The sequence below is a fragment of the Fringilla coelebs genome, assembly GCF_963513975.1.
Source record: "Fringilla coelebs genome assembly, chromosome: 4".
NCBI classification, from domain to species: domain Eukaryota; kingdom Metazoa; phylum Chordata; class Aves; order Passeriformes; family Fringillidae; genus Fringilla; species Fringilla coelebs.
Window position 1 is genome coordinate 35,592,488 of NC_140032.1, and position 26,717 is coordinate 35,619,204.

The window sequence follows — 26,717 nt, forward strand, 5'->3', positions numbered from 1 at the left end:
CCTTCTTATGTGGTTGGACTTATATAATAAAACCTAGGATAAAAAACATTGATGGGATTAGTTATAGTTTTATGCAATAAAATAATAATAAAGTGGCTACATGCACTGTGGCATTCCAGGCCAGTGGTGGTTTTTGTTTGTTGCCTCATCTTTCTAACTCCATGGCAAATTTAATTAATCTCTTCTTATGTCTCTCCATGTGCATCTGCCACCAGGTGCCAATGTGCAGAAAGGAAAGCATTTGCAAACTCCACTCCATGCTGCTGCCCAGCATTCTAGTACAGAGATTGTAAACTTACTCCTTGAATTTGGGGCAGACATAAATGCCAAAAATTCAGATTTTGAGAGGCCTGTTGATTTAGCTGCCCCAAGCAGTTTAGTGGAGAGACTGCTGCTCTTCCACGAAGGTAAGTTTGAGATGTTTGTATTTCAAACTGCAACTTGTATTATTAAAAAAACCAAACCCACCTAGAAAAACCCCCAGCTTAATAGTCCAAACAACCCATGTTATCAAAGGTAACACTGTGCTGTATGAAATGAATATATGAGCATTCAGGTAATTTCCTTTCTAACTATAAACATACTCTGCAATATTTAGCCTCAGGCCAGAGCCCATTGACCAAGCAGCATCAGAATTTACACAAGCTGAAAAAGTATCGTCATATGTTTATTGGGTGTTTACTTAAGTAGACATTAAAGCTATGTTTTTATTGGTTTTTACAGACCTTGTTAAAAAGAAACAGAGTATTTAAATTTCAGCTTAAAAATATATTTCATTTTGGTCAGCTGTTCATAATATTTTATGTGCATATAAAGCAAATTATTTTGATTGTGGGCAAAAAGCATAAAAAGTTTAATTTTCTCAATTTTCTTGACAAAATTTTAAAAACCTGAGAAACAGGAGACTAAAGAGTCTATAGTTCCTCAAACCTCTTAAAGGTCTATCTGCTTTGGAGAGAGTGAATATTGCAAAGGGAACTGGACTTGTGTCAGACTGAACTATGTATAATGTAAAAATAAGCCACAAGAGAATGAAACCATTTCAATAACCATGGGCATTTCTTTAGAGCTGAACTGACAAGTAACACTGATTCATGTTTTCCTCAAAAAAACCCACCCTGTAGTCTGAATGCTAGTAACAAAACCCCTCTAAAAACTGTAAGTTTTCACAAATTTACCAAGACTAGTAGTGTTTTTAAAAGTTAGAGCAAAGGAAAAAAATTACATATCATGAAACAGATAGAGGTTTCTTGTCCAAAGAAAGTAGCATTTTGAAGGGGGGGGGGGCAGAGTGATAAAGACATTATGATTAATTAGTAAGACCACTAAATATGGTCCAGGATCTTGGGGTATTTTGCCTGCTTATTGTTGCAGTGATGCATTGGTAGTGCAGCTGGTAGTGCTATAGCAGGTATCTAACATATGCTGTGAATAAAAAATCCCAAAACAGCAAGTCTGCAGTTTTTAAAGTTATTGACATCAGATATTTTCTGGGAACTGGCTTTTAGTTTAAAACACCTGACCTTGTCTTGCTTTCTTTAGTATTTTCCTAACTATTTTTAAGGTTTAAGCAGCCCCAGTCTTTATCTTTGAGGGCAGAAAGGCAATGAAGGAAACAGAATGAAGAAAAAGGTCAAATTTGCAAAATGTGAACTTTTTTTTTTTAAGAAATTCCATTGTGCAAGGCTGTTGTAAAACAAAGTGCTGGCTTTTATAATTGTACAATTAAACTCCTTTCTTTATTGTTTGCAGCCACACCATCTTCTCTTTGTCAGCTCTGCCGACTATGTATCCGAAATTACATAGGAAGAGCTAGACTGCATCTTGTTCCACAACTCCAGTTGCCAACCATACTTAAGAATTTCTTACAGTATAGATAACATAGTAATTAATTGTTAGAAACTTAAATACAGCGAGTACATTTTTTTCTCTCTCTGTTTATTGTACGTTTTATCTAAAGAACTGCTGGGCGGAAAAAAAAAGCCTTTTGCATATTGCTTAAAAAAATTGTATCTTTGACACCTGGTGTTGGTAATGTAATAGTAATTGGGAGCCATTCAGCAACTAGTGCCAAGGTGCTAATCCAGCTGAATTGAATGTGTGTGCTGATACTCTGGGACATGACTGTAGAACTTTATCTTAACCCTTTATAGCTTTAGCGCTGTTAGCTTTAATTGTGTTTATGTTTTTAAAATCTGTTTGACACATCTCAACCACAAAGAGTTTCTTCATAATTATTTGTTAAGTTTGTCCATTTGGAGTCAATATTTTATGTATTTTCAAATTTCTGTTGTTCGTGTACCTAAAAATACTTGGTGATGGGTGCACTAAATGCATTGATAAAAATAAAACAATTAAACATCAATTCTTTTTCTTTTTCTTTATATAGACAATTCATTAATCACAGTGAGAAACTTCCTTTACTCTTCCTCACTGCCTGTGCTGTGGATTGTAATTAAACTGATGTGAACAGAACCTCAGTTTTTTACAGAATTCTGTTAACTGGTACAAATTAGCAACTTATTTCTCAAAAGCCTTAATACGGAGATACTTTTGGTATCCTCTTATAAAACAGAATTTTATGGGCACTTCCCTTATCTTTTCATAACAGTACTGTATCCCAAGCATTTAATGGGCATATTAAATAACTTGCCTCAGAGAAAGGCATATTTTAATATTTCGTGTCTGTGAGGTTTCTGAAGGCATATAGTGGAGATGGGGATACTGAATCTTCAAGCTCGAGTTCAGGAGGTGAATACAAGGTTTCAAAAATGTCAGTTTTCTGTATCAAGATGGGTAAAGTTCTTGAAAGGACATTCCTTCTCTTACTACCTGTAAACATATATCCAGCTCCAAAAATCCTATTGCAAATTCCCAGAATACTCCAGCAAGCATTTCTATGAAAAGGTATTGTTCAACTCTAGCCAGAGATAGAATGGTGACACTCCCAAGAGATATAGAAAACCCTGAGGCTTTGCTTACGCCCTTGAATTTTTGGTGATTGTGATCTGAATAGATTAAAATGCAGCACTCCTCCTTTCCCTCTTCTCATTTGCTGTTCCTTTGAGAACACATTACTTTCTCAGTGACTGATACTCAGTTCCTGCAAACTGAAGCAGGGGACACCTGAAAACTTGCCATTTGGCCTTGGTGATTCACCCTCTTCCATTCCTTTTTAGTGACTCCTTTCAGTATTTATGTTTCTACTGGAAAGATGATAAGTGAGGAACTAACTATAGAGGAAGCTTTCACAAAGAGGAATGCTTACTCAGTTGCTAAATAATATGCTCCTAATAAAAAATGTAGCTGTCATGACACTGTTAAATGAGCTTAGTTTGCTTCTGTTTGCTGCAAAAGCTCTAGTTAGGGGGCTTTTCTGGAGTCCTTAGAAAGTCAAATGCAAATATAAGGAGCTGCTTAGGAGTCCATCATATCCTGAGTCTGTACTGGGGTGAGTGTAGTGATTTTTATTTTCATCCAGAAGGTAGCAATTTGTGGTTTTAGGTCTAACACCATTACTGTCTGTTACTCTGACAAACAAGTCAACTTTGAAGTGCCAAGCCAACCATAGCACTGTTAAACTTCTCCACAATGAGCTCATTTAGAACATCACCTTCAGGTGTGCACATCGCTTTTCAGGTTTGATTCAGACAAAGTGGCAGGAAAAGCTCTCATGTTTTATACACCTCTATCAGATTGGAGCAAATATGGCTATTCTGCAAAACACCTGTTCAGAACACAACTAGATAAAGTTAAAAGTTTTGCTGAGAGTCACACCAGAGTCCAGGCCATCTCATTGCAAATAGGTGTGGTCATGCTCTTGTGGCATTTGCAGTATCTATTCCCACCATTCTCCCTGATCCCTGCCACCATCCAAAGAACAAACAGGACCATCTTTGCAGTTTACAGGTATTTGGTACTATTTTTTTGTGTAATTATACAGAATAGGAGACTAGCCAGAAGAAACTGGCATGTGGTAATACCATTACTTTGATCTCAGGAAAGAGGCACTTTTCAACATAAACTTCCATATTTTGCTAATAGATAATTGTGTGAAAATTGAGTTCATTTTGGCAAGCTGAGCCAAGCTGGATGGGGCATTGCTTCTTTTACTATGTGACAGGGACAAACAAATGAGGGAATGGATGTGATTGGCCTGGCAGGACTATGCACTGGGACAGGTCTCTAGCAGATCAGAGCATGCTACTGCCACATACCAAAAACACAGGGTAATGAAATACCTGGTGTTAATGCTTGGTAAAATTCCTTCCAAAAATGATCCCTTGTTTAGCCAAAAGGACAGGTTTATTGCTGTTCTCATGCTGTCAGGACTCTATTCAATGTGGCTTTGATGCGTTGAATTCTTAGAACGAAACAAATGTTATGTATTAAAATATTAGGAACCAGGATCTGAAGCAAACAGTGACCCAGGTCAGAGCACTGTTTAAGTGCCCTATTACAATAAATCTCTTATTAAATGAACTGTTACACCTGTTAAAAAGTGTTCTAAGGCATTTTCAGAGAAAAAGATAGGAAAAAAAAAAAGGAATGTGATATGTCAATTCTGGAATGAAATCCAAACAATGAATTCCTGTAGGCTTGCTGAAAGTATTCCAGAGACCCATAGGAGGCACTGCACTGGCAGGTGAGAAAGCACGTGGAGTACAAGGTTCTCCTTGTGCTTCTCCTGGGCCTGTCCTGGGGCTGCAGGGCCGCTCAGCTCTGGCCATGGCCAGGGCAGCATCACCGGCCCAGCCTGGTGGGAGCCCTGCGCAGGGTGGAACAGACAGGGCATCATTCCAGCCCACAACGTGGCTTTAAAGTGCCAAATCTGTCTCAGACTGCAGCTGCCAGAGAAGCTGTCTCTGAAGCTTATAAACATGTCAGTACTGTTGGACAGACTATTTCCAAACAATGGATTTGGGTTTGCAGGGATGTTGAACATAACAGAGATTTAATAGTACTTGTAAAGCACTAGCTGTGTAGCTTTGTATGTTTTTTCATTTAAATGGAAATACGGCTTTTACAGAGGAGTCACACAGTCTTTTGAAGACAAAGTATTCTTTAATATTAAGGGGGAGATATCTGTATTTGACTTGCTATACTAGACAATGAAGCTACACATTAGCAAACAATCTGAAATTATTTTTGAAATTAATGAACCAGTTGACAGTTGCAACCACAGCTGTAACAGCAGACACAATTACAACCTTTTCTGCATATTGCCCTCACTCGCCACTGTACAAACAACTTGAAGGAAAATGCAACCTCATGTTATTCACAATGACTGTTACCTGATGGATCCCCAATATAAAAAATGCCCTTTGACTTAAGTTTTGTATTTTAGTAAGGAAAGAATTCTTATCCCTCACTCTGTAATTTAGAGGGAGTAGATTTGCCCAAGATTCTATGTTAAGGCATAATTTATGTGTAACACATTGATGCAGTTATTCTAAATATACAATATATTTTAACTGTGAAATATTAATAAAATCCTTATGATACAACAAAAGATTTTAAATATAGTAGATTGGCAGTTGAGTCAATACTTCAGATCCCAATCCTCAGTCATGGGGCTGCATGTTCAGTTCTTATGTTTGCTCTCCACCTCTGAATCAAGAACTTTTACATACCAGGTTGTAAGATTTATGTGCTAAAGGACAGATAGTCTTTCATTTGACAGAAGCAAGATCAGATACTGACTGATGGAAAATTCTTTCAAAAACAATGAATTTTAACTTGTGAAACTGAATTCTTCTTCTCCAAGGTCCATGAAATAAACAAAGGAAAAATATTTTCAAATACTTGCAGCAAGTAAAAGATTCTGTTCCAGCACCCAAGTATGTACAAAAATAGGGGTTTTAGGGTACAAAATAGCTGTGTTTCCTCCACCCAATATATTCTTACACCAGAAACCCTGTAGTAATACTCTAGAGCATTGCCAGAGGGAAATTTTACTATTTTAAAGAGGGAGGGGAAAAAAACCAACGCAGGATTTTCTTTTATTTCTAATCTCCATCCCAGCTTTTCAGTATGGTGGCATAGTTATTTCTATAGTTAAGTAAGGGCTAGGCTTACCTCTAAATTGAGACTTTTTTGATAGGATCTACTAAATAGAAACCCAATACTATTTCCAGTTTTACAACAGTTGCTTTAGACATAATTCAGCCAATTTTTAATTGATTCCTCTTTATATTCCATGTAACTGTCAGGAATTTAAATAAATTTCAAAATGTATTTTAAAGTAGCAGCAAAAAAAACCAGATAAAATAGATTTCTGTTTATGTACCATCAATTAAGCTAATGAAAAGTATTGCAACCAAGGCATCCTTTTTAAAAGTGAGCAATTCTGATTATAAGAATTATTAATAAGAATAATGAGTATAATATTTGCCTTAAAACTAAATTCCATACTATACACAGCTTAAAATATTTTTAGTATTCTATTGCCGTAACTGCTTTTCCATTTGAGCACAGATGTAGTAAATAAAAATATAAATGCACAAGTACTTACTTCTGGTCTGTCATATTATATGCGTGTTTATAACTAATACAAAATGTAAAGAGAAAACAAGCTTTTCAAATGTACATAGCATAGTTAAATAACTTCAATAAATATGCTGCTTGTTCTATACAAAGCCTTTTTTAAAAAAACCAAGAAAATTTATAAAGAGTTTTAGCCTCCAGTGAAAGTAAAATGGAGAATGTTGCCAAATATGATCCTATTAGAAAATACAATTTTTTAATCTAGATAATCTAAATAAATAAATATAAATAGATAATCTAAAAAAAAGTGACCTTCTATTTGTACTGCTATTAAAGCACAATAACAATTGGATGAAAAAAAACACCTACTCTTTAAATTTTACTTTTGCTATAGAACCCTGTGTGTATAAATTAGTTCAAATTAAAAAGGGGGATAGTGTGAAACAGCCAAAATATTCCAGTCATTCTAAAAAAAGTTTGGAATTACTGTCAATAAAGTAATTCTATGATTATATATTGGGAAGAGTGTTTATGTTTTTCACAGTTTATTATCAATATTTTGGTAATATGTAGATAGTTTCTTACTTTACAAAGCATCTATTCACACAGAGTTGACAAAAATAATTGTCTGACGACAATATTCTTACTAAAAAAAAAATGACATGGCTATATATGAAATTAGGACTTTTTCTTTGGATTATCAAATAACTTTTTTCTTTGGATTCTCAACAAACATTTGTATAGAAATCTTTTTGTTCTCATTTTAAAATTTTCAAAGTTCAAGTAATTGACCTGCAGGAGGAATCAACTACCACCTCTCTGTCCTTTGACAATCAAGGTTAAATCAGCATTAACTCCCAGAGTATTATTTTAAGCACTATAAAGTACAGAGGAAAAACCCCATCAAAATGGGTTAAGTCGTATTCCTGTTCCTAATGGTGAAAAAGGATTCACTTTGGCCCACATCAAAGCATCATTCAGTGAAATAGCAGATTTTCCATCTTCAAGGAAGAACACAGGACCCTGTAAAGCAAAAATGTTTGGGAAGAGAGAGAATATGAAATAATACATGGATTGTGTAACGGCCACAACAAAAAGCACATTTTATCTCAGAACATAAAAGCCTTGTTTAGACCTATCCACTATGTTCCTACAGAAATTTTTCCCCACTCACTTAAAACACTGATAACAGCTATACATTACGAATTGAGGGCACTTACATTCCCAAATCTGTCGATGCAACCTTTCATAATATTTAAATTTTTAGTTTGATGTGTTTTATCGTTATTTTATATATGCTTGTCAATTATTCCAGAGTTAAATTTAGCTTGAATTAGAAACTGAGGTAGCAAGCATTTTTCTTCAGAATACTGTCCATATTTCATCATGGACATGATTATTATTTCTGCTGATCTGTGCTTTTTCCTATCCACAAAAATCCCCTTGATATAATGTCTCCCTGAATTGTTTGAAAACAGGGTCTACATGCAGTCTACAGAATAATTTGAACTATTCACTATGAAAAGGACAAAGTACTCATTCATGTGATGGAAGAAGAGTTATTTGCTAATTTAATAATTTGACAAAATGTGCTCTCAAAGCTGCAGTTCAATTTAAGTGCTTTCTTAAAGAGTAATGCTCTCCAAATTTGCTACATAAAATTTGTAAACCCATACAAGTAGGCTGCCCTGCTTTAGTACTAACTGATTTTGGTTGTTGACCTGATCTGCATGCCCAAAGCCATGACTCCTAATGTATGCTAATCCAGAAATATGGATCCTGTAGATGAGAAGCTGGTGACACCATATCTGCTATTCTTGTTGAATGGACTATAACATTGGCAGCTTTACATGGCTATTGGCAAGTGTTGAGAGTATAGCCATAAAAAGAGACCACTGGTCTAATCTGGAAGTGTTGAGAGCAAGTTTTTTTAGATTGATGGTGAGCAGCTGAGAATTTTTTTTACCTCAAAAATCCCACTAGCATTTTGTAAACGAATTGTTTTCAGAAAACTATCCATCCCTCTTAGTCCCTAAACCACTTTGTTACTCTTTGGGCTGACATCTTACACTGGACAAAGGAAACAGATTTGGCATCCCCTAGGAAAGTAAATTCGTACTGAGGCATTGTCTGGAGTCAGGAGTAGTGTTTTCAGGATCATTCCATTTTCTCTTTAATAAAATAACAAGATATGCTAAAGAGGTGTTATAAGGACTAATAACATCATAAAACTCAATGTGAGTGATAAATAAATATATTTGAATATTTAGTCTTCTAATGTCTGGATTTAATTAGTCATGTATTCCAAGTTTTACAGTATGCATTTCCATAGTGATAAAAACCAAAACCAGAAAAATATCGATATGTGGTTGAAGACAAATAATTTCCTGGCTTTTATTTCCCGGCAGTGAGGGATTAGCCAATAAGATACATGCACTTTAGACACAACATTTGGCAAAGGAAATCTTTCATGTGTAAATAAAAATGTTTTGGATTTGGGAAAGGACAACTACTTGATTGGAGAATTCTTTATACAGCCTTTCTTATATAGCAGATCTCACTGCCTGTCACTTTTTACTCTGCTCCTATGATAAAAGGGTAAACCTTTTTCCAGCCAAATGGTGGGAGGGACCTTTGATTTATGGCAACCTCACAAAGTGCTATCAGCAAGAAAGAACACTTCAGCTCTCTGAAACCATACCTGGATCTTTAGCCCTGTCAAACAAGAGGTATGAACATCTGAATGACTGGGAAGATTTGATCCAGTGACACAGTCTGGCCCAACCATTCCTTTCAGAGGCTCCCCCTGAATTCGCGAGACAAGTACCGAATACAGCGCTCTCTGTGATTCAGAGGGCGGGGTGCATGGCAACTCATCCGTAGGCCTAGGAACATAACAGAAATTTGGTTTTCAACTTGACTTCCTAATTTGTGTGAGAAGTTAAGATCTGCAAAACAGTTGCATTCAGACTTTACAAAAGGAATAAATTTACAACTAAACAGTTAATTACTACTAGTCTCACTCATGGTAATTTTATATTTTTCCACCTACTTGTTTGATTGTGTGCAAGCTCTCCATGCATCTAATTCCTCAGAAAGCTGTTCAATTTTCAAAGGTACAGATACTTCCCGTCTTTTTAAAAGCTGACTGGAAAGGAATGCAAGTAATTAAAGTTGTAATTAATCCTAATAATGACAATTTTCTTAGAAGCAAAACATGATAGTAGTAAAATAAAACTATTTCTCATTGGATATGGAATAACTATGGAAATAAATTGATCCTTCACAATATAGACTATATTAAACTTCAGTAATACTCATACAAGTTATAGAAGTATAGCTTTATATTTAAATTTTATTTTAATTATCCCTATTTACATCTTATTTAATTTTCTGTATTTTTTTAACTTGAGGCCACTCTTATTTCAAGGCTATATGTGTTTTTATTTCTTAATATTGTCAACTTTACTGAAATTAAGGATCCATTTTGCCTGCATGTACCACATATGGTAAAAATGCAATTAGAGAAATATGGTTCAACACATATATTGGGACAGCCTTGTTTCACTTGCAGAAAGCAGTTTCAAAGCCCTTGCAGTGGATGTATTTTTTATTTATCAAAATATAATATAGGTGGCAGTTACTACCTGACCTAACTTCGTCATCTTTCATTTGTGTTGGGATACCTTAAAAATGTCCTGCTTAAGCATGTAAATTGTCCACCTTAAGCAGATAAGTGTTCAGTTTAAGATGGGCCAGAAACTAAAAGCCTGTGAGTCTTGGAAGATATTGGGCAATCTAAGAACAAAACTTTGAGTGGTATTGTTCTGTGGTTCTTTACATAAATAATTGAAAGCTTTACAACCAAAAGTACCAAAAACTGAGTCTCAAAGACTGCTTGTTACTAGTCTAATAATATCCATATCAGAATAACACTTCTGTAAAAGTTTGTATTTTGTCTTGTTATTTCTTTAGGTTCAGAAAAGAAAAAATCAAACCAACAACAAACAAATGCTCCTTTTCCTTTTCCCCAATTCCCTCACCAAGTTTCAGACATGAGGATAGCTAAGAGGAAAGACATGGTTTCATTTTTTTGGGATGTAATGTAAAGAAGTGGGCTCAATGTATGGCATATGTCATAATAAGGACTGAGATTACTCAGAGTTAATGACAACGCAGTATTACCTTGTATACTCATACAGTGCAGGTACAATGCTGTTGTACTGTCTTCTGATAGCGAGTAAAGCACCAACGTAACCACACAAAATCAACAACTCATTCCGAAACCTATAAATGAACAAGTATCAATCATGAAGAACAACAAGCATTCGGAAAAACTTTAAACAAACTCATATTCATGTTATACTTTTAAAACCTAATTTTTCCATCCACCTTTTGTGGAGAATATATGTTCACTGATTATGCTTACTTTCTGTGCCATGGATTTGTTAAAACAGATTCCATCTGCTTCATATTGATTTCCATTATTAAATTTTAAATGGCATATGCAACACAATTTTTAAGCACAACCAAGCAGAGTTACACAAACATCACTCAGACCTTTTAATGGGATAGAACTCTAAATGTAAATAAAACTAAATAAAACTAAAATAAATAAAATAAAAAAACTAAAATAAATAAATAAATAAAAATAAATAACTTTTTTTCTCCTTTTCGTTCTTCACATGTATACTTGTGTAGGCACCTAGGCCTAGCTGCAACCATATATCATAAAGGTAAACCAGAGCTAGCCAACTATTTTAGAGTTAATTCTGAGAGTGACAGCCCAACGTTTCTTAACACTTTGACACAAAAGCCCACATGATTTGTGATACCACTTCAGCAAACTGAAACCAGAGCTGATCAAAGTGAAGCACTTCCCATAAGACCAATATTGATTCACACATAGTAAAATACTCCACAGAGAAAGAAGCAGTAAAAGATCTTTTTTTTTTCTTGCTAAACTTTCATAATTTTGGAAGAGTCCACATTCTATTCTCTAGACTGGAAACAAGCGTGCTTGCTGGAATTTTTTTGTGTCCCTCTTCTGTTAAAAAAAAAAAAAATTACACTACCAGTATACACCTATATATAAAATCTGAAAGATTCCTTTAAAGAAAGTCCCACTTTTCTAAGTTAGGAAAATATACTCACTCACTGCACTTAGGCAACATTAACTGTTCAGTCCGTATGTAACTTAAAAGATCAAGATATGGAAAGACTGAATCTAAAGTCCAATCTGAGCCACAAAGTTGTTCTGTTGAAAAGTAAAAAGAAAAATATCTCATGAGGAAAGATATACAGATAACTTTTGCTTTAAAATTGTTCTTCATCCACCTACCTACCTTTCACATATTGAATGCCAATTGGGAGAGCCTTTTCGGGTTCTGTGCTTAACAGATAATACTTTATTGTTTCAAATACATCCCCATCTGCCTGAATTGTCTCTGCCACTCGCATACATTCTTCCACATCAGGAAGATTACACTGGAAAACAAACATTTTGCCAGAAAATTACTGAAATGTTCAAACACTTCTCTAAGATGCAGAGAAATACTGATGTTTGCACACAAACAAGAAGAAAAAATTCTCTCTGAAGGAGCCATTGAAAGACATACCTGCGTTTAATGCACATTAAGAAAATCATCTAGACCAGAGCAACACTGGAAAAGGCTCTGTACTTTTAATTTGAGCAGTACCAGTTTTCACTGCTAATGTTTTTGTGAAGTTTTTATTACTGTTTAATAAATGTGCAGTCTGAGTTGCACCCTAAGGGAGAGCAACCAAAGCAGACCCTTCTGCTCCTGAAGAGGAAAGGGGACATTTATGGACATTACAGGCATAAAATATAAAACAATTCTGACTATAGAAAGTTGATCTGCCAAAACATGATTAGGCTGCACATCTAGTAAGTTATAAATTGTACTGACAGGTAATTCTGAAGATGATAAGCTACTTCAGGAGAGTAATGTGTCAGGGAAAGAGTGCACTAAAGGATAGAAATGAAGAACTAAATTTATTGCATGTTACTGAAAATAAAGTCAACAAACACTAATAAAGGAGAAAAGAATATGCTACATATAAGATGGTAAAGACAAATTCATCCTATGGTTTTATATGGCATTATGTGTTTTGAAATTAGTAAGTAAATCAATACAAAACCTTATTAGATTCAAGTAAATTCTTTTACGTTGTACCTTTTCATGCAGGTCATTTATTTCTGCTGTGCATCCAGGATAAAAAGCACATAGTTTTACTAACTGCAGTTTATTATCAGGAATCATCATAAGAAGATCAACTGCTAAATCCCTGCACAAACAAAAGATGACATATAGTTACTCTTGATGGTTTGTAATAGAAGGATGCTATTTTATCTTTTACATTCCTTATAAAAGAAAGTTTACTGAAAAAATACTATTTCCAGAGAAGCGCAGAAGCAAGCTCAGTATCTAAGACTATTTTTGTTCAATAAATGAGGCTTAATTCTTCATCTTCTTGGGAAAGTCATTAATTAATTTTCTGTTGCTTTAGTTGGTCGAATTAAACAGCTGTGCAATTCTTAAGCATCCGAACCATCTCAAAGTGAAATGGAAGAATATGTGAGCAGGGATGGGAAAGAAGAGTAGGAACCCTCCAATTTGAAAGAAGAAAAGATGATAATGTGGTTCTGTGTCATGAAACCATCCTCAAAATTCCAGGTTTCTAAAGCTTCATGACATCAACATAGGACATCTCTTGGTCATCCAGAATGGCCTGGTGCTCATGTGACATAGAAATCGAGAGATTATATGGGAAAAAAATGTGATACCTATTTTCATCCTTCTCAAAGGAAAACTGTTTTAGCAAACTGACATTTCTTACATTTTCCTAAACTTTTTGCCATTTGTTATCCTATCCTTCAAAACAAACAGCTAAAGGGAATCTATAATATTAGGGAATTATTTGGAAATTTTTCTATTTAAGTTTTAATAACTGGTTATTCTGTGACTCTTCTATTAAAGCAGACATCATTTCTCCTGTTAACCTCAAGATTCACTTGCCTCTGTGTAAGGCAAAAAATCCTATTGATATCCTCTGGATTTTCAGAATGTGGTCCTTAGCTTAAAATGTTCAAGTAAGCTATTATCCAATATTTGCAACTGCTTTCTGTCTCAAGTATTAATCACAATTAAAAATTAGGACACTTAGAGAAATTTGAAAAGCTTGTGACTTTATTAAGGGAAAAAATAAGCTTAGACTTTCTCCAAAAAAAGCAAAATACCTGTATCCAAATGATGGGAAGCTAAAAGGAAGACATTGAAACAGTATTGAACAAAATTTTTTATTAATTTACAGAGAAAATATCTGATAAAAAATAATTAAACTACAGCAGCAAATCTATGAGTCAGGGCAACTCACTTCAAAAGCATCAACAAAAATAATAGCCCTCTATTTTATGCCTTTTGACAACATAAAGAAACTCATGCCAAAAGGTCTTTAGAAAATTTGTGATATTATTACTGTGCAACAGCCACTTTTCCAAGTTACAGAAGCATTCTTTCAAAATCTAGGATATTTCACAAGTTCTTAAGCTATTTTACAGATCGCTTATTCTGGAAAGCAATTTAAACATTTTTTAAGTGATTAGAAATTTGCTTGTCAAAAAACTGAAATCTAATATTCATTTGAAAAAAAAAAGTAATTCAAAGAAGATAACGGCCTAAAAATTGTGCTACCTGGAATGATTTTTAAGAATTTGGAGATTCTAAGAAACTGGAATGATTTTTAAGAATTAAACAAAACAAAGAGATTCATGAATCTTTGATCTTTTCCTACAGAATATAAAAAATACGCTGCAATGGCTGAAAATCAGAATCCAGAATTGCCACGTGTTCAGCACAGTGTGTGAAACCCATTGAAAAATCCCGATGTATACTTGGGCAATATGCAGTATACCACTTTCAAATTTTATCATGTATAGACTTTATCACCATGTAAACTTCAGTGTACACATGCTATAAGTTTACAGAACCTTTATGGACATAAACATAGATGCCATACCATTATAAGCAGTAATTACAGCCCTGAGATCAGAACAAGCTTTTGTTATGGAAATGGAAAAAGTATACACTGTTTTTTAAACTCCACATCCAGTGCTTCCTATTGGAGGCTACATAAAAATCACCCTTAACAATCAAAGAGCTTCAGACACCTTAAAAGCTGTAGATGGAGTTGCCAAAACAACCCTATTAAGACTGATGCAATTTTGCAGACATGCTAGACCCCTGCAAAATGAAAGCAGCAAGTCACCAGTTTCTTATTTTATCTTTTTCTACAATGTTTCATTGTCTAATGAAAGCTAAATGTTCTGTAGAGAGGAATTCCACTGTTTCTCTCAGACTACGTCTAAATACATTAGCAAATACTAACTGTAGAAGAAAAACTGATCCTTAACTGTTTAAGTACACATTTTTTGTGAAATGTTAATCACAAATGAGTTATACAGCTGCCAAATACACCTTAGAAAGTTTTCTGCTTTTTCATTGTTATATAAAACACAAGAAGAACAAGTATTTTTTCAAAGTAAAACCACTACAATGAGGAAAAGAAAATTTACCACAGAAGGCTTTTCCTATATGCAAGAGAGAAGTTACTTTTGCAGAATTAAATAGTAATCCTGTTTCATCCTTAAATCTTTTCAGGAGTCATGTGTTCCCAATACCAATAGAAAATAATTCCTCAGACTTATAGTATTATATTTTTCAATCAAATACTTAAAAATCACTTCACATATCCTACTTTAGCTGCTCCTTTTGACTTTTTATGTCAATTCCAGCCTTACTTTTTTTGAAGCAATTCTTTTTATTCAGTACAAACTAGGACTTCATAAGCTACCTATTGCCCAAGTAGCTAGGGTGTTTTTTTCAGTGGGTATCATATTCTGACAATGACTCCTCTCTCATTTACAAGGCACACAGAATATATTTTGAGATTAAAGCAGAACATTTGCATGCCCTGTACTTCAATGGTCTAGTACAGCAATTCTTATTCAAGCAGAAATTTTTATTCTCCCTTCCCATGGTGGTTTGATCTCTACAAAAGTTTCACAATGACACACCTTGATTGCTTTGTCAGGGAGAAAATTTTTAAAAATCTTCTTTGGATTAAGAAATTCTTACCATGTTATTACTGCCATACATTTTCTTGCTAGTAATTCTAGGGCATAATGCATTGCTTGTGCTGCACTTTCTCCCAAGACAGTACCCACACTGATTGCCAGCTCCAGTTCATTCCCACGAATCAGGTTTGCCATCGCAAGCTTGCTCAATAAAAAAATATCATTAAGGGACATAAGCAGTTTTGGACATTCACCACGTTGATCATATGACATTCACCTATGACACTTTTTACAGAAGGACAAAATATCCAATATTAACTCAATTTTATATATTTTTGGGTCTCTCGAATGAGTAAATAATTGTGCACCATCTGTTAATGTGCTTTTAAACAACCAAATAGATTTCATTTAGCAGACTCTTCCTCAATTCAACTGAAGAGATCACATAAATATGATACCTAAAATAAATGCATGCTAGGAATTCCATCTAATCTTAAGAACACTAGCATTCAGAGTGTATATTTCCCTCTCTCTTTCAATGAAAGGAGACTCAAAAACCCCAGAAAACTGGAAGGATTGTCCTTTTCTTACTCTCTCTGAGCATAGTTACTGATAGGCATAGCACAATGTCAGACAAGACTACACAACAACTTCAAATACGCCTATTTAGTAATATAGGAATTAACTGATTCTCGATTTCTCTCAGAATAGCTCATTGGGGTGAAATTATATTTATTTGGGAGGATAGAGGAGGACAAACATGTTAAGTCAGCAACAACAAAATCCATATAAAATGAGGAAAAGAAACAATTTGTAAAACTACAAGCAAATAAAAAACATTATAAAATGTTTCCTACATGCCAGTTCTATTTTTTGTACTGAGGGGTGGTGTTTTCTTTTCCTATTTACTTCTTGATTTAGACTGCAAATTCTTCAAGGCGGATGATTGCCTCTTCTTTAGCACAACAACTTCCAGTTCTGAATGGGTATTTTGGGTCACTGTAAGCAGTAACACTTAGATGTATAAAAGGTACTAAAGTATCTTATAGTGTAAATAGTGTAAATATAGTGTAAATAGTGTAAATATAGTGTAGATATTGTAAATAAAATTCAGCAGCAACACGCTACCTTCTGTGCATGAGAAAAACCTTGAATTTAATAGAATCAAGGGAGTTCTGCTACTAACTTTAATATTATAACTACCTAACTTTGCATAAATATACAAAAATCAAATGACAAATACCATTTCAGAATGTGATACATAAATTTTAAAATATGTGTAGAAAGGAAGTAAATGTTGGCTTTTTCATCATTAAAGAAAAAAAAATTACCTCTATATTTTCAACAGCCAAATGACAACATGCTGCAAGCACTGCACGGCCATCCTGGAAATACCAATCTGCCAGTTCTTTACTGACCTTCTGCAGGAGACTGTAAGAACAAAAAAGAAATTCTACAAGGTCACTTTAAGGTGGAGTGCCTTGGGTCTTAATTTATGTAAAATTCACCACATTTACTTCTGTACCCTAAAAGTTGCTATATTTGGCTCACAGATAATGACAGTACTAGCTTGAAAAATGCAATCTGAGCTTCATCCACTACTTATGTTGGTGCATACTAAGGTGGGTCAGTTTCCCAAAGTTTACATCAGTAGGAAATGTCTCTTCAGATTGACAGAAGGAAAATCAAATACTTGGATATCCAATCTGTACTTGTAAACTCTGCACTATTACTTCTCTAATTGCTCAAAAACTGCTCACGTAAATGACATAACTACACAGTCTCCAAACTGTTTTTGTTACTACAACTATAACTTGATAATGTAATTCAGGTTTTTGAGTGCTGTTCTAGACAAGGAGAGGTGCATATTTGGGGGTTTTTTATGAACATGGACAATGAGAATCATAAAATGGCTTGTGTTGGAAGGGACCTTAAAGATCATTCTGTTCCAAACCCCCTGCCATGGGCAGGAATACCTTCTCCTAAACTGGGTTACTCAGAGCCGCATCCAACCTGACCTTGAACGCTTCCAGAGATGGAGCAGCCGCAGCTTCTCTGGGGAACCTATTGCACTGCCTCACTGTTAAGAATTTTTTCCTAGGAGGAGATTATGTGTAAAAACACAGGAGTTAGAGATACTTGTTAATGCTAAATCTTACTCACCAAAAGTTATCAGTTAATATGCTATATATTTTAGTGCACAGGAATGCATCTTACATATTGAGCAAGAGAAAAGGACATTTCTAATTATAATGCACACATATGAAAAATCCATTTTGTGCCAGGAGGCACAATAGAGAAATTACTGTAGCATCAGGTAGGTAGTAACGCTACTAAGTACCAGAAGATGCAATATTTTGTTGTACATTGCTGACGCCAAATTAAACCACTATGCTTTATCTCCTGAATGACTTTACGCTCTGCACTAAGATGAGGTTTATAGTTATAAACTAGAACAACTTACTCATTGTAATCATCTGTATTGTTTCCACCAGAATTTGAAGTTCCACTTGTTGTGGAGAGTGGTAACATCTGTATATTTCCTTCACAAGCTGCCTGGAAGTGAATAAAATAAACATTAATTAATGCAAAATTCAAATTGAAAATGAAATGAAATTTTTCAATAACAATAAAAAGAATCTGAGATTATAAAATTTTTTCTAAAGCCCATTTATAACAAATAAAATGTTTGAATGTGTAAACTAATTAACCTATTCATAGCTAAATCTTAACCTGGTTTTATCTAGCCATACAAGAATTCTACTGAAGCAAGAGACTTCTTCCTTCCTATGAATTTGTGCAGGATTCTTCAGCATTTGGATATAATGGATGGTGACGGCTACAACTTTGATTTTTACACCCCAAGGAGCAAGCAGCTCTGAGAGAAAGATGAAGTCCATAGACACTGCTTAGCAGGTATACCAGCAAATCTGGAAAGATTTGGCATATAGTGGCTTGAGGTGAACTTTTCTTTGTATCTGACTAGAATTTATTTCTAACATTAAATATAAAGAGATCAGTGTGGGTTAAAATGAAATCAGTTGACAAGGTGGTGGTTGGTAAAGGGTTGGAGTGATCTCAGAGTGATCAGTGATCTCAAAGATCTTTTCCAACCTAATTGATTCTGTGAATTTTTTAAAATTCTTTCACATGCTTGAAGATGTAGCTGGGATAACACCATTAAACCTCAGGGCTCAGTTACAAAGGAAGGTAAATCCTGGCATTTTGTTGCTCATTATTATCTTGTTAAACCTTTGAGACAAAAACTATTCTATGAATTGTAGTAGCTCTGCAATGCCTCTCTTACATGAAAAATAAAGATCTTCCTGGAGCTTTACTTGCTTTAAAGTTCAAACACTATAGTTTGAACTATAGTTCAAAACAATCTAAGTATTGTCAAAGTTACATTCTGTACATTATTCAGCTATTTAGCTAAAACCTACAGATGATTTCTCAGTAGAAATTAATGAGAAATCAAATCCTACATGAATTTGATGTTAAGGGCAATACCAGCTGTTGAAAATCAGGTTCCATTTCAATTGAAATTGAACACATTGGTTTTCATTATGGCCATTTGGTTGCAGTTTAGAAGAAGCAGGCTTTAAATCTGTAAACGTGAGGTTCCTCCTTCTTATGATTTCAGTATAAAAACTGGTCAATACCAGATGGAAGTAAAGACTAGGGCATCATTATTCAGCTATATTGCCTTTTAAATATGCATGTCATATTCTGACTTACAAGCTAAGAGCTAAATACATCTCCCACACTGGTATATATGTAGTAATACCTGTGCAACAAGTAGAGCCTCTTTAAGCTGACCTCTTGAAGTAAAGAAAGAAACCAGTTTCTTCACATCTCCAATAGCTATACAGTATGGGATGACATCATCATTTTCTTCCTGAATTAACTGATCAGCTCTCCTAATTAAACAAATGAATAAATAAACAAGAAAGAACCATATATATGAACAATCACCAAACTTAACGACATGGTGTAGGTGTTAGATGAAGCCAAATAAAGTTCACTGAAACCCATCTGCCTTTCCAGACTTACAAACTGTGAATACTGCACCTAAAGACTTTATAAAGTTGCAATTTATTTACAACCCTTTGATTCTTGTACACAAAGTTTTGTTGAAATCCTCCACAGTTCTATCCCAAAGCTTACTGAACAAAAACTAACATCACTAGAATGCTGCAACAAAAGACAAGTATATCTGGTAATAGTATCCATCCTTCCTAAGTATCTTATCCTTTTATGAACTGAAGCTACAATTTGCCATCATATTTTAATTAACTTACCTTTGCATTAACTTCCTCCAATATTTCATTGATACACCAGGTGCAACTGAGAGAGCTTTGTCCCACTAGAAGAAAGCAGTAATACATTTAACATGATCATTTCCATTTGAGAAGCAGCCATATTTTAAACTAGTGTAACTTTTCTTCCATTAAAAATATATTTGTCAAGAGTTAAATAAAGAATGAGTTATGCTTTTCACTGCATATGTTAAAAATAAGTGGAACAAGATATTTTTTGGGGACTTGTGACCCATTCATTGCCTCCCCATCTTTTCTAGGGTAGCTGGTTTTCAGACACCTTCCTAATTTTTTATTCTTCAGTAGTGTTCTGATATTTTACCTCTCCAAGTTCTACCATTAGCTCACAATATCGCTGAATTTGTCCTAATCTTAAATGTATTTCTGCAGCTTCTTTGAGTCTTTCTTCTTTGCTTGGTGCACCAATACCGCCTCCAAATTTAGACATCTTTACTGTTGTCAGTTCTTGTGCCTTGGACTGAGGGGAAAAAAAAAAAAGAAAAAAGAAGTTTTCTGTGATGAAAAAAAGTTTCCTTAAGAATTAAGTATTGCTAAATATTACAGCAGAATATAAAGGTTATATTTTAAGAAAAAAATTCTTTAACAAAAAGGCTAATTGAAAGAGATTTCAATGAGATTACTGTAAACTATATTTATGTAGTTAAAGTAAATGTGTTAGTGTTTTATTGTACATATATTTTTTCATTTATTATCTTCCTAAAATAACTTTTTTTATTCTCATATGTAATAGTAATTCATCAAGATGTCCCTCATAAAAATCTTGATATTTTGAAACTTTAAAAAAATATTTGTGGACATAAAACATACAGAGCTGAAAATTTTACATATTACCATTATAATGATGTCCACACAAAGAAATAATAAAGATAATAAGCTTAACTGGTAGACAACAAGGTCTGTGATTTGATTTGTCATGCCTCATTAACCTTATGGCCAAGAAATTATTTATATTCCCAACTTCTGCAATTTTTATATTAGTTGGGAAAATAAGACTAAATTTCTTCATCTGGCAGAATTTGAGAAACAAGCTGCAACAGAATTATATGTACAGGGAAAAAAAACAACAAAGGGAGATTCCCATTTCAAGAATTCTCAGTTGAATTCTATCTTCAATGCACAATGATGGCATTTGGCTATTCATGACTTTGCAGAACCATATATGGAAGTTGGAGAATGAATTTTGAATATTCTTCACCAAACTAAACTGCCATGTAGACCAATGGTAGCTCCCAAGAATCTGGGTTATTTTAAAAACATACTACATTTTTTTTTTCCTCGGCACCTCTATATTTTTTTATTATTTTCATGCTAAAGTCTCCAATGCATCCTCTCTGTTTACTTAAACCAGAAAGAACAGAGTTGGTCTACATCCTTACTTCATCCTGAAGTGTATAGGTGCTGCAGTGCCATTATTTAGTTTCCTAAAGAAAAGAAAGTATTAGCAGTCCTTAACAAGGAGTCCGTATTACCCTACCCATACTTTCTCTTAAAGCTTTCAAACAAGATTCTGAGTCAGCAAGAAGGGAAAAAAAATGCTTTTAATTAATCCACTTGATTAAGTGAACACTTAATCCACGTCCACTGAATGACCAGCAATTACTGTAGTTACTCTAGGTCACTGGAGTTATAAATGCATGAAATCCTTTTGTAAGGGTAAACAGACTGCTGGCACTGTACAAGTCAAGATTTATTGTCTTCTCAGGCTAACTGGCTGAGAAAACTGGTTTTTTGGACACATGGACACACAAACAGAACTTCATAGGATTAGCAGAGCAGCTACTATTACTACAGTTAACAACACTAATAAACTTTAATCACTTGAGAGTCATAAGGAACATAGGACAGTCTAAAAAAGCCTGTGAGTTTACAAGAGAGACAGCTTGTAACAGCAAACAACAGGTGATACCTGGCAAGTATTAGCCCTGGGGCTGGCAAGTGCATTCTCTGATCCATACCAGTAGATCATCTTTCCTCTATTTACAATCCAGTCATTAGAGTATGGGATTCTTTCGTACCCCTAAGAACTTCCTGACAGAATGATGAGTCTTCATATTCTACACAAACTGTGTATCCAGTTGCATATTCATAAATGCAGCTACTAATAAATTTATGGCCTAGCACTTGAATTTCCTTTTCTCATCCAAGTCACTCTTAAGCTGTGCATCTGTATTAAGGACAGGTTCTTGTCATTCCTTCTTCCAGAGAACTACAGAATGTATTTCTGTTGACTCTCCCCCATTTTCAGACATTAATACCTCTGTCTGTTCATCTGAACATAACTACTACACACTTCATGTTTACACAAATAATTTGACTTTACTGAACATAAAAGTGCAGTGTATATAATAGGCAAGACAAATTGCTTCATAGCTGAAACTGTAGTGATGATTGCTTGCAATTGCTTTTAATTGTTTTGAAAAATGCTTTTCTAGTTAATAACTGTAACCTAGCATTTTAAAACTGAGAATGCATGAAGTCACACAGACTCAACTAGATACTATTGTAACAGACTAGTATTGCAGTGAAGAACTGGTATTACACAAATATCTTTGGATATGAAGTTGTGACCTTTTGTAAAGCATTGAATGTTATCTTTAAATAGTGAATACTACATGGACTAACAACCATTTTCACATACTGTTTGTGCTTAACTTACCAGTCTAAATCTAATGAGGTGTTTCATATGCATAATTCCTTTGCAGTAGTTTTGTGGAAGCAAACTGTCATCCTGTCCCTTTATTACAGCAACCAAATCCCATAAATTTTTGCTGCCTCCTGGAGGCTAAAATTGTTAGGGAAGAAGAGTTTTATTACAGTTATGTTCAAGAAAGAACTTGAACTTATAAAGATAATGGAAAACATTTGTCAGTCAACTCCAAGAAATTCAGACAATTTCAGACAATTTCAATATTAGAATCTTTATTATGAAAACATGAGTCAGTTCAAGAGACTACAAGTCCTTCAGTCTTCTTGCAGGCTGTAAAGATACAGCCTTCAGATGAACCTATTTGGCTATGTGCAGACATAGCTGAGGGCTCACCATTAGTTTTGCCTTGTGCTCTCAAATAAATCCAAGCTATCTTGTGTCTACTGCTGGCACAAACCAACAGTCAGCTGCTGCCATGCAGGAGCTGACCCAGGACTTGTTTACTACTTTCTGTAAAACAAAGGCATGGACCAGGTAGAAAAGAACTTCAAGGCTTGACTGTCACAACCTGGTTTACTATCTTAATATTGAATCTTAAAATAGAACATATAGTATAATGCTGAATAAAGTCTAGAAGAGAGTGAGTATTCAAAAGCTAAAAAAAAATCATTAAACCTTTGACCTAAAGAAGCTTTTTTAAGAATAACAGCATCACAAGTAGAAGTCCAATTATTTCTGAGCTGGTAAAAAGCATAAAATCCTACTAGGGAAACCTCACCCCCCCAACAAAAAAAAAAAAAAAGAGACTACGAGACTACTCTCTCTTTTTTCTGTCCATTGAAACTAAAGCACTGCCCATACCTGATCAAAAAAGTTTTTGTTTTTGGAAAATTCTAGTATTCTTAAAACAGTTTTACTGTCAAATCAACATAGGAAATAAAAATTTACAACTTCTGTAAAACAAGGAATTCCATAAATATATTTTTAACAAAAGAGAAAATGTCTAAGTTTGAAATTGAACTCATACCAAATATTTTGGATTAATTAGGTCTTTTTAGATCAATGTTTTGATTTAAATTACAACAGTGTTTGACACAAGTTTAAGTAGTAGTAGAACCTGTAGTTTGAAGTAATTTTGTCCTTGTTGTATCTCAAGTGCAGCTCCTATTCAGGTAAGAACTCATAAGAACCCATATTTTTTAACTCATTTGCACTGAGAGGTTGCAGCAATTTATAGAAAATATTACTGTGCAATGGAGAAAAGGCAGTAGATGGATACTTAGGCACAGGTCATCTGGATCTACAGTTCCTAAAACATAAAGAGCAGTTTGGGCACAGACACTGGGGCAGTTCAAAACTTATCATATGTAATGAGGGTGTTCTTTTAAAAACTCTAATGCAGCTTGATTAAACACATAATTTCATTTTCTTCAATAGCAAATTGCTGCCAAATTAACCTTTCCTATAGAAAATGATACTATTTCACTAATTTAACTTTGCAAAAAGCCGGTTTGTTTTTTGCAAAGATAAATTAGTGAAATTTGTTTTTCCCAACCTACAAACAATTCAATCATGGAAATTTTTATATGCCAACCTGTTAAGAAATGAATTTATTTTGGTCTATTTTCTAAGCTCCCTTCAAGAAAGAGAGAAAAAAATGGTAGAGAAAAAAGAAATCTCAATTTTGGAGATTGACTTCAGAAAAGAAAGTCATGCATATTGACAACATCCCTAAGTTTAAAGAATACTTACTGAAAAAAATTCTGAAAACCACCTTAATTTTTTTCCTTGAGGACTTCCTGACAATTTTTCCAGTTCCTGTTTAATCTCCCTGGAAACTTTACCACACAGCAAAGGAGGAGCTCCAGACTCCACGGCGCGATCTAACACACACAAAGATTTATATATGAAATTAAAATAAAAAAACAACTAAAGGAATAGGAATATTAACATAGAGAAAATTAAAACAATGGCTTATACAATTTGCTTACCTGTATTGCTGATAATATCATCCCAACATCTGTCTGTTATGATATTTATTTGTAGGGGGTTTATAAGAGGTGTCAATGACCAGAGTCTCACAGTGGAATCACGAGAGCAAGATGCCATAGTAAATGGACGACTAGGATGACACGTTAATCCTAGTAGAAGGGATATTTAAAAATTCAGTCAAATAAGTTTATCTAATAACCTGTTTGATTAAATTACTTTATAAATTTCAAACCCTATTAGAATGCATTTCAATACAGAAATAAAATGAAATTTAAAAGATACTACCATATACATCTGCACCATGATCGTTAACTGTGTCCAAACATGTTCCATCTCTCGTGTCCCAGACTCGAATTGTATAGTCCCAACTGCCAGATATTAGAAGGTAAGGAATTTCAGGATTCCACATCAGTCCCCGTACCGGAGCTGTATGTCCACTAAGAACATTTATACAAGCATCTTGTGTATAATCCCATATCCGAACAGTACTGAAACAGGATAAAAGAGAACGATCTACATCAGATTGCCTATTGAAATATAATTATCTCTCTACTTCAGCAATATTTTAAGCTTCAAATTAATCAGAATATTGATTTGCATCACAACAGGGCTCAAAGAGTTATAGTGAAAGGGGCTAAATCTGGCTGGGAACTGGTCAGCAGCAATACTCATCAGGGTTCAATTCTAGGGCCAGTTCTGTTTAATGTATTTTATTGTCAAGAAGTTTGCTATCAAGTTGTCTTCAGTCATGAATCACTGAACTATGAACTAATAGATTTTGCTTCAAGCATAAACCTGTAATGAATGATAATGGGAAAGCAATAGAAGCCAATACTCCCAGCTTTACAAAATATCCTTTACAAAAATATCTTGCATATTCTGCAGGGAAGGGGCTTAGAATCATAGAAAAATGCTTCCTTCTGCTTACCATGGACTGATGTGCCCTCCCTCAAAAGCAATGGCATCAAACCGAAAACCAGAAAGATCCAATACTCATTAAAATTCTCTGCAGATTCTACTTAAGTAGACTTTTGAAAAATGTCAGATAGGGGCAGGTCTTGCACCTGTTTCTTCAGAGGTAATGTAAGCATGTGGTATCCTCCTTGTGCTATTCCTTGCAGTAACAGTATCAGGCACTGACCCTACTTTTGGGAAAGCATATGGAAACTTGCACTACTGCAGCAGTTGTGGCTATTTTAGATAATGATCCTGCTGTCCAAATACTACATAAAGCTAAGAGCAGAACAAAAACCTGGATCTGAACAAGGCAGAGATTTAGATTATTAAGTATTGACTGCACCATTACAAGCAAAGATGTAAATTTCTCCAACAGTTCTGCTTGAGTTTTTAATTTTTCTAATTTTTCAGAAATACCCATCATCAGAGCCACTGCAGAGGATTCCTTCTCTGAGAGGAGACCACCGTACATGAAACACCTTTGCAGTATGCCCAGCAAAAACTTTCAATGGTTGATCAGAGCTGGTTGCCAAGTAGTAAACACGAACATTTGTATCCTCACAACCAGTAGCTATCATATCTCTGCAAAATAAAAACAGCAAAATCCTTGGTCACAGAGATGATGAATGCTTTTTTAAATTTAAACAAAACATGATGTGCAATTTGCAATTATTTTTTTTTAATACCAATTTTTTGCTTCTCCTTCATCTCTTCAAGATGTTGCTATCAAAATTACAATTAAAAAACTAAATCAGAAAAAAACCTGATAAAGATCCTTTAGTTGCAATGGGGAATATATTTGCACTTATTTGACTATGCACCCAATACACAACTATTATTAAATTGAATTACTATAATTCTTTTTTTGGCAAAAAGTTCTCATGTCATTATTAGGAATTATCTACAAAATTTACATATAATCACAATGTATTTAGTTGTCTTTATTTAGCAGTCATTACACGGACACCAATCTCACCCCTCTTTCTGGTACTGAATGTCTTTTTTCTTCCCCTCATCAAATATTCAGCTAGATTTTTTTTTTTTTCTCTCATCAATATGAAATGACCCTCCTTTGAAAGTTAAGAAAGTTCATGGTGGTGAATGAAATATACTACTGGGAAGAGAGACCTGCAAAAGATATATCCCTTCTTTGGAATAGATAATTTTCGTGTTTTACTATCTCACTGAATATCATATT

General features: G+C 34.4%; 2 protein-coding genes across 3 annotated transcripts in view; one reads left to right on the forward strand and one right to left on the reverse strand.

Moving 5' to 3' along the window:
* ASB5 (ankyrin repeat and SOCS box containing 5) overlaps positions 1-2,365 on the forward strand; it is a 28,196-nt gene extending 25,831 nt beyond the window's left edge. For both annotated transcript variants that reach the window (XM_084204868.1, XM_084204869.1), the window contains exons 6-7: positions 216-407; positions 1,753-2,365. In XM_084204868.1, coding sequence (XP_084060994.1) covers positions 216-407; positions 1,753-1,880 — 320 coding nt within the window. In that variant the 3' untranslated portion in view covers positions 1,881-2,365. The remainder of the gene's footprint in view (positions 1-215; positions 408-1,752) is intronic.
* A 5,024-nt stretch (positions 2,366-7,389) lies between these two features.
* The window catches only part of WDR17 (WD repeat domain 17), a gene marked incomplete at its 3' end in the record, with an annotated part of 42,223 nt that continues 22,895 nt past the window's right edge, over positions 7,390-26,717 (reverse strand). The window contains exons 12-30 of the mRNA XM_084204180.1: positions 25,937-26,101; positions 24,848-25,050; positions 24,562-24,711; positions 24,323-24,453; positions 22,580-22,705; positions 20,225-20,380; positions 19,885-19,949; positions 19,371-19,503; positions 18,048-18,139; positions 16,915-17,014; positions 15,645-15,784; positions 13,748-13,768; positions 12,684-12,795; positions 11,832-11,973; positions 11,641-11,743; positions 10,672-10,773; positions 9,539-9,634; positions 9,188-9,371; positions 7,390-7,509 (exon numbers count right to left, since the gene is read on the reverse strand). Of these exons, the coding sequence (XP_084060306.1) occupies positions 7,390-7,509; positions 9,188-9,371; positions 9,539-9,634; positions 10,672-10,773; positions 11,641-11,743; positions 11,832-11,973; positions 12,684-12,795; positions 13,748-13,768; positions 15,645-15,784; positions 16,915-17,014; positions 18,048-18,139; positions 19,371-19,503; positions 19,885-19,949; positions 20,225-20,380; positions 22,580-22,705; positions 24,323-24,453; positions 24,562-24,711; positions 24,848-25,050; positions 25,937-26,101 (2,341 nt within the window). The remainder of the gene's footprint in view (positions 7,510-9,187; positions 9,372-9,538; positions 9,635-10,671; positions 10,774-11,640; positions 11,744-11,831; positions 11,974-12,683; positions 12,796-13,747; positions 13,769-15,644; positions 15,785-16,914; positions 17,015-18,047; positions 18,140-19,370; positions 19,504-19,884; positions 19,950-20,224; positions 20,381-22,579; positions 22,706-24,322; positions 24,454-24,561; positions 24,712-24,847; positions 25,051-25,936; positions 26,102-26,717) is intronic.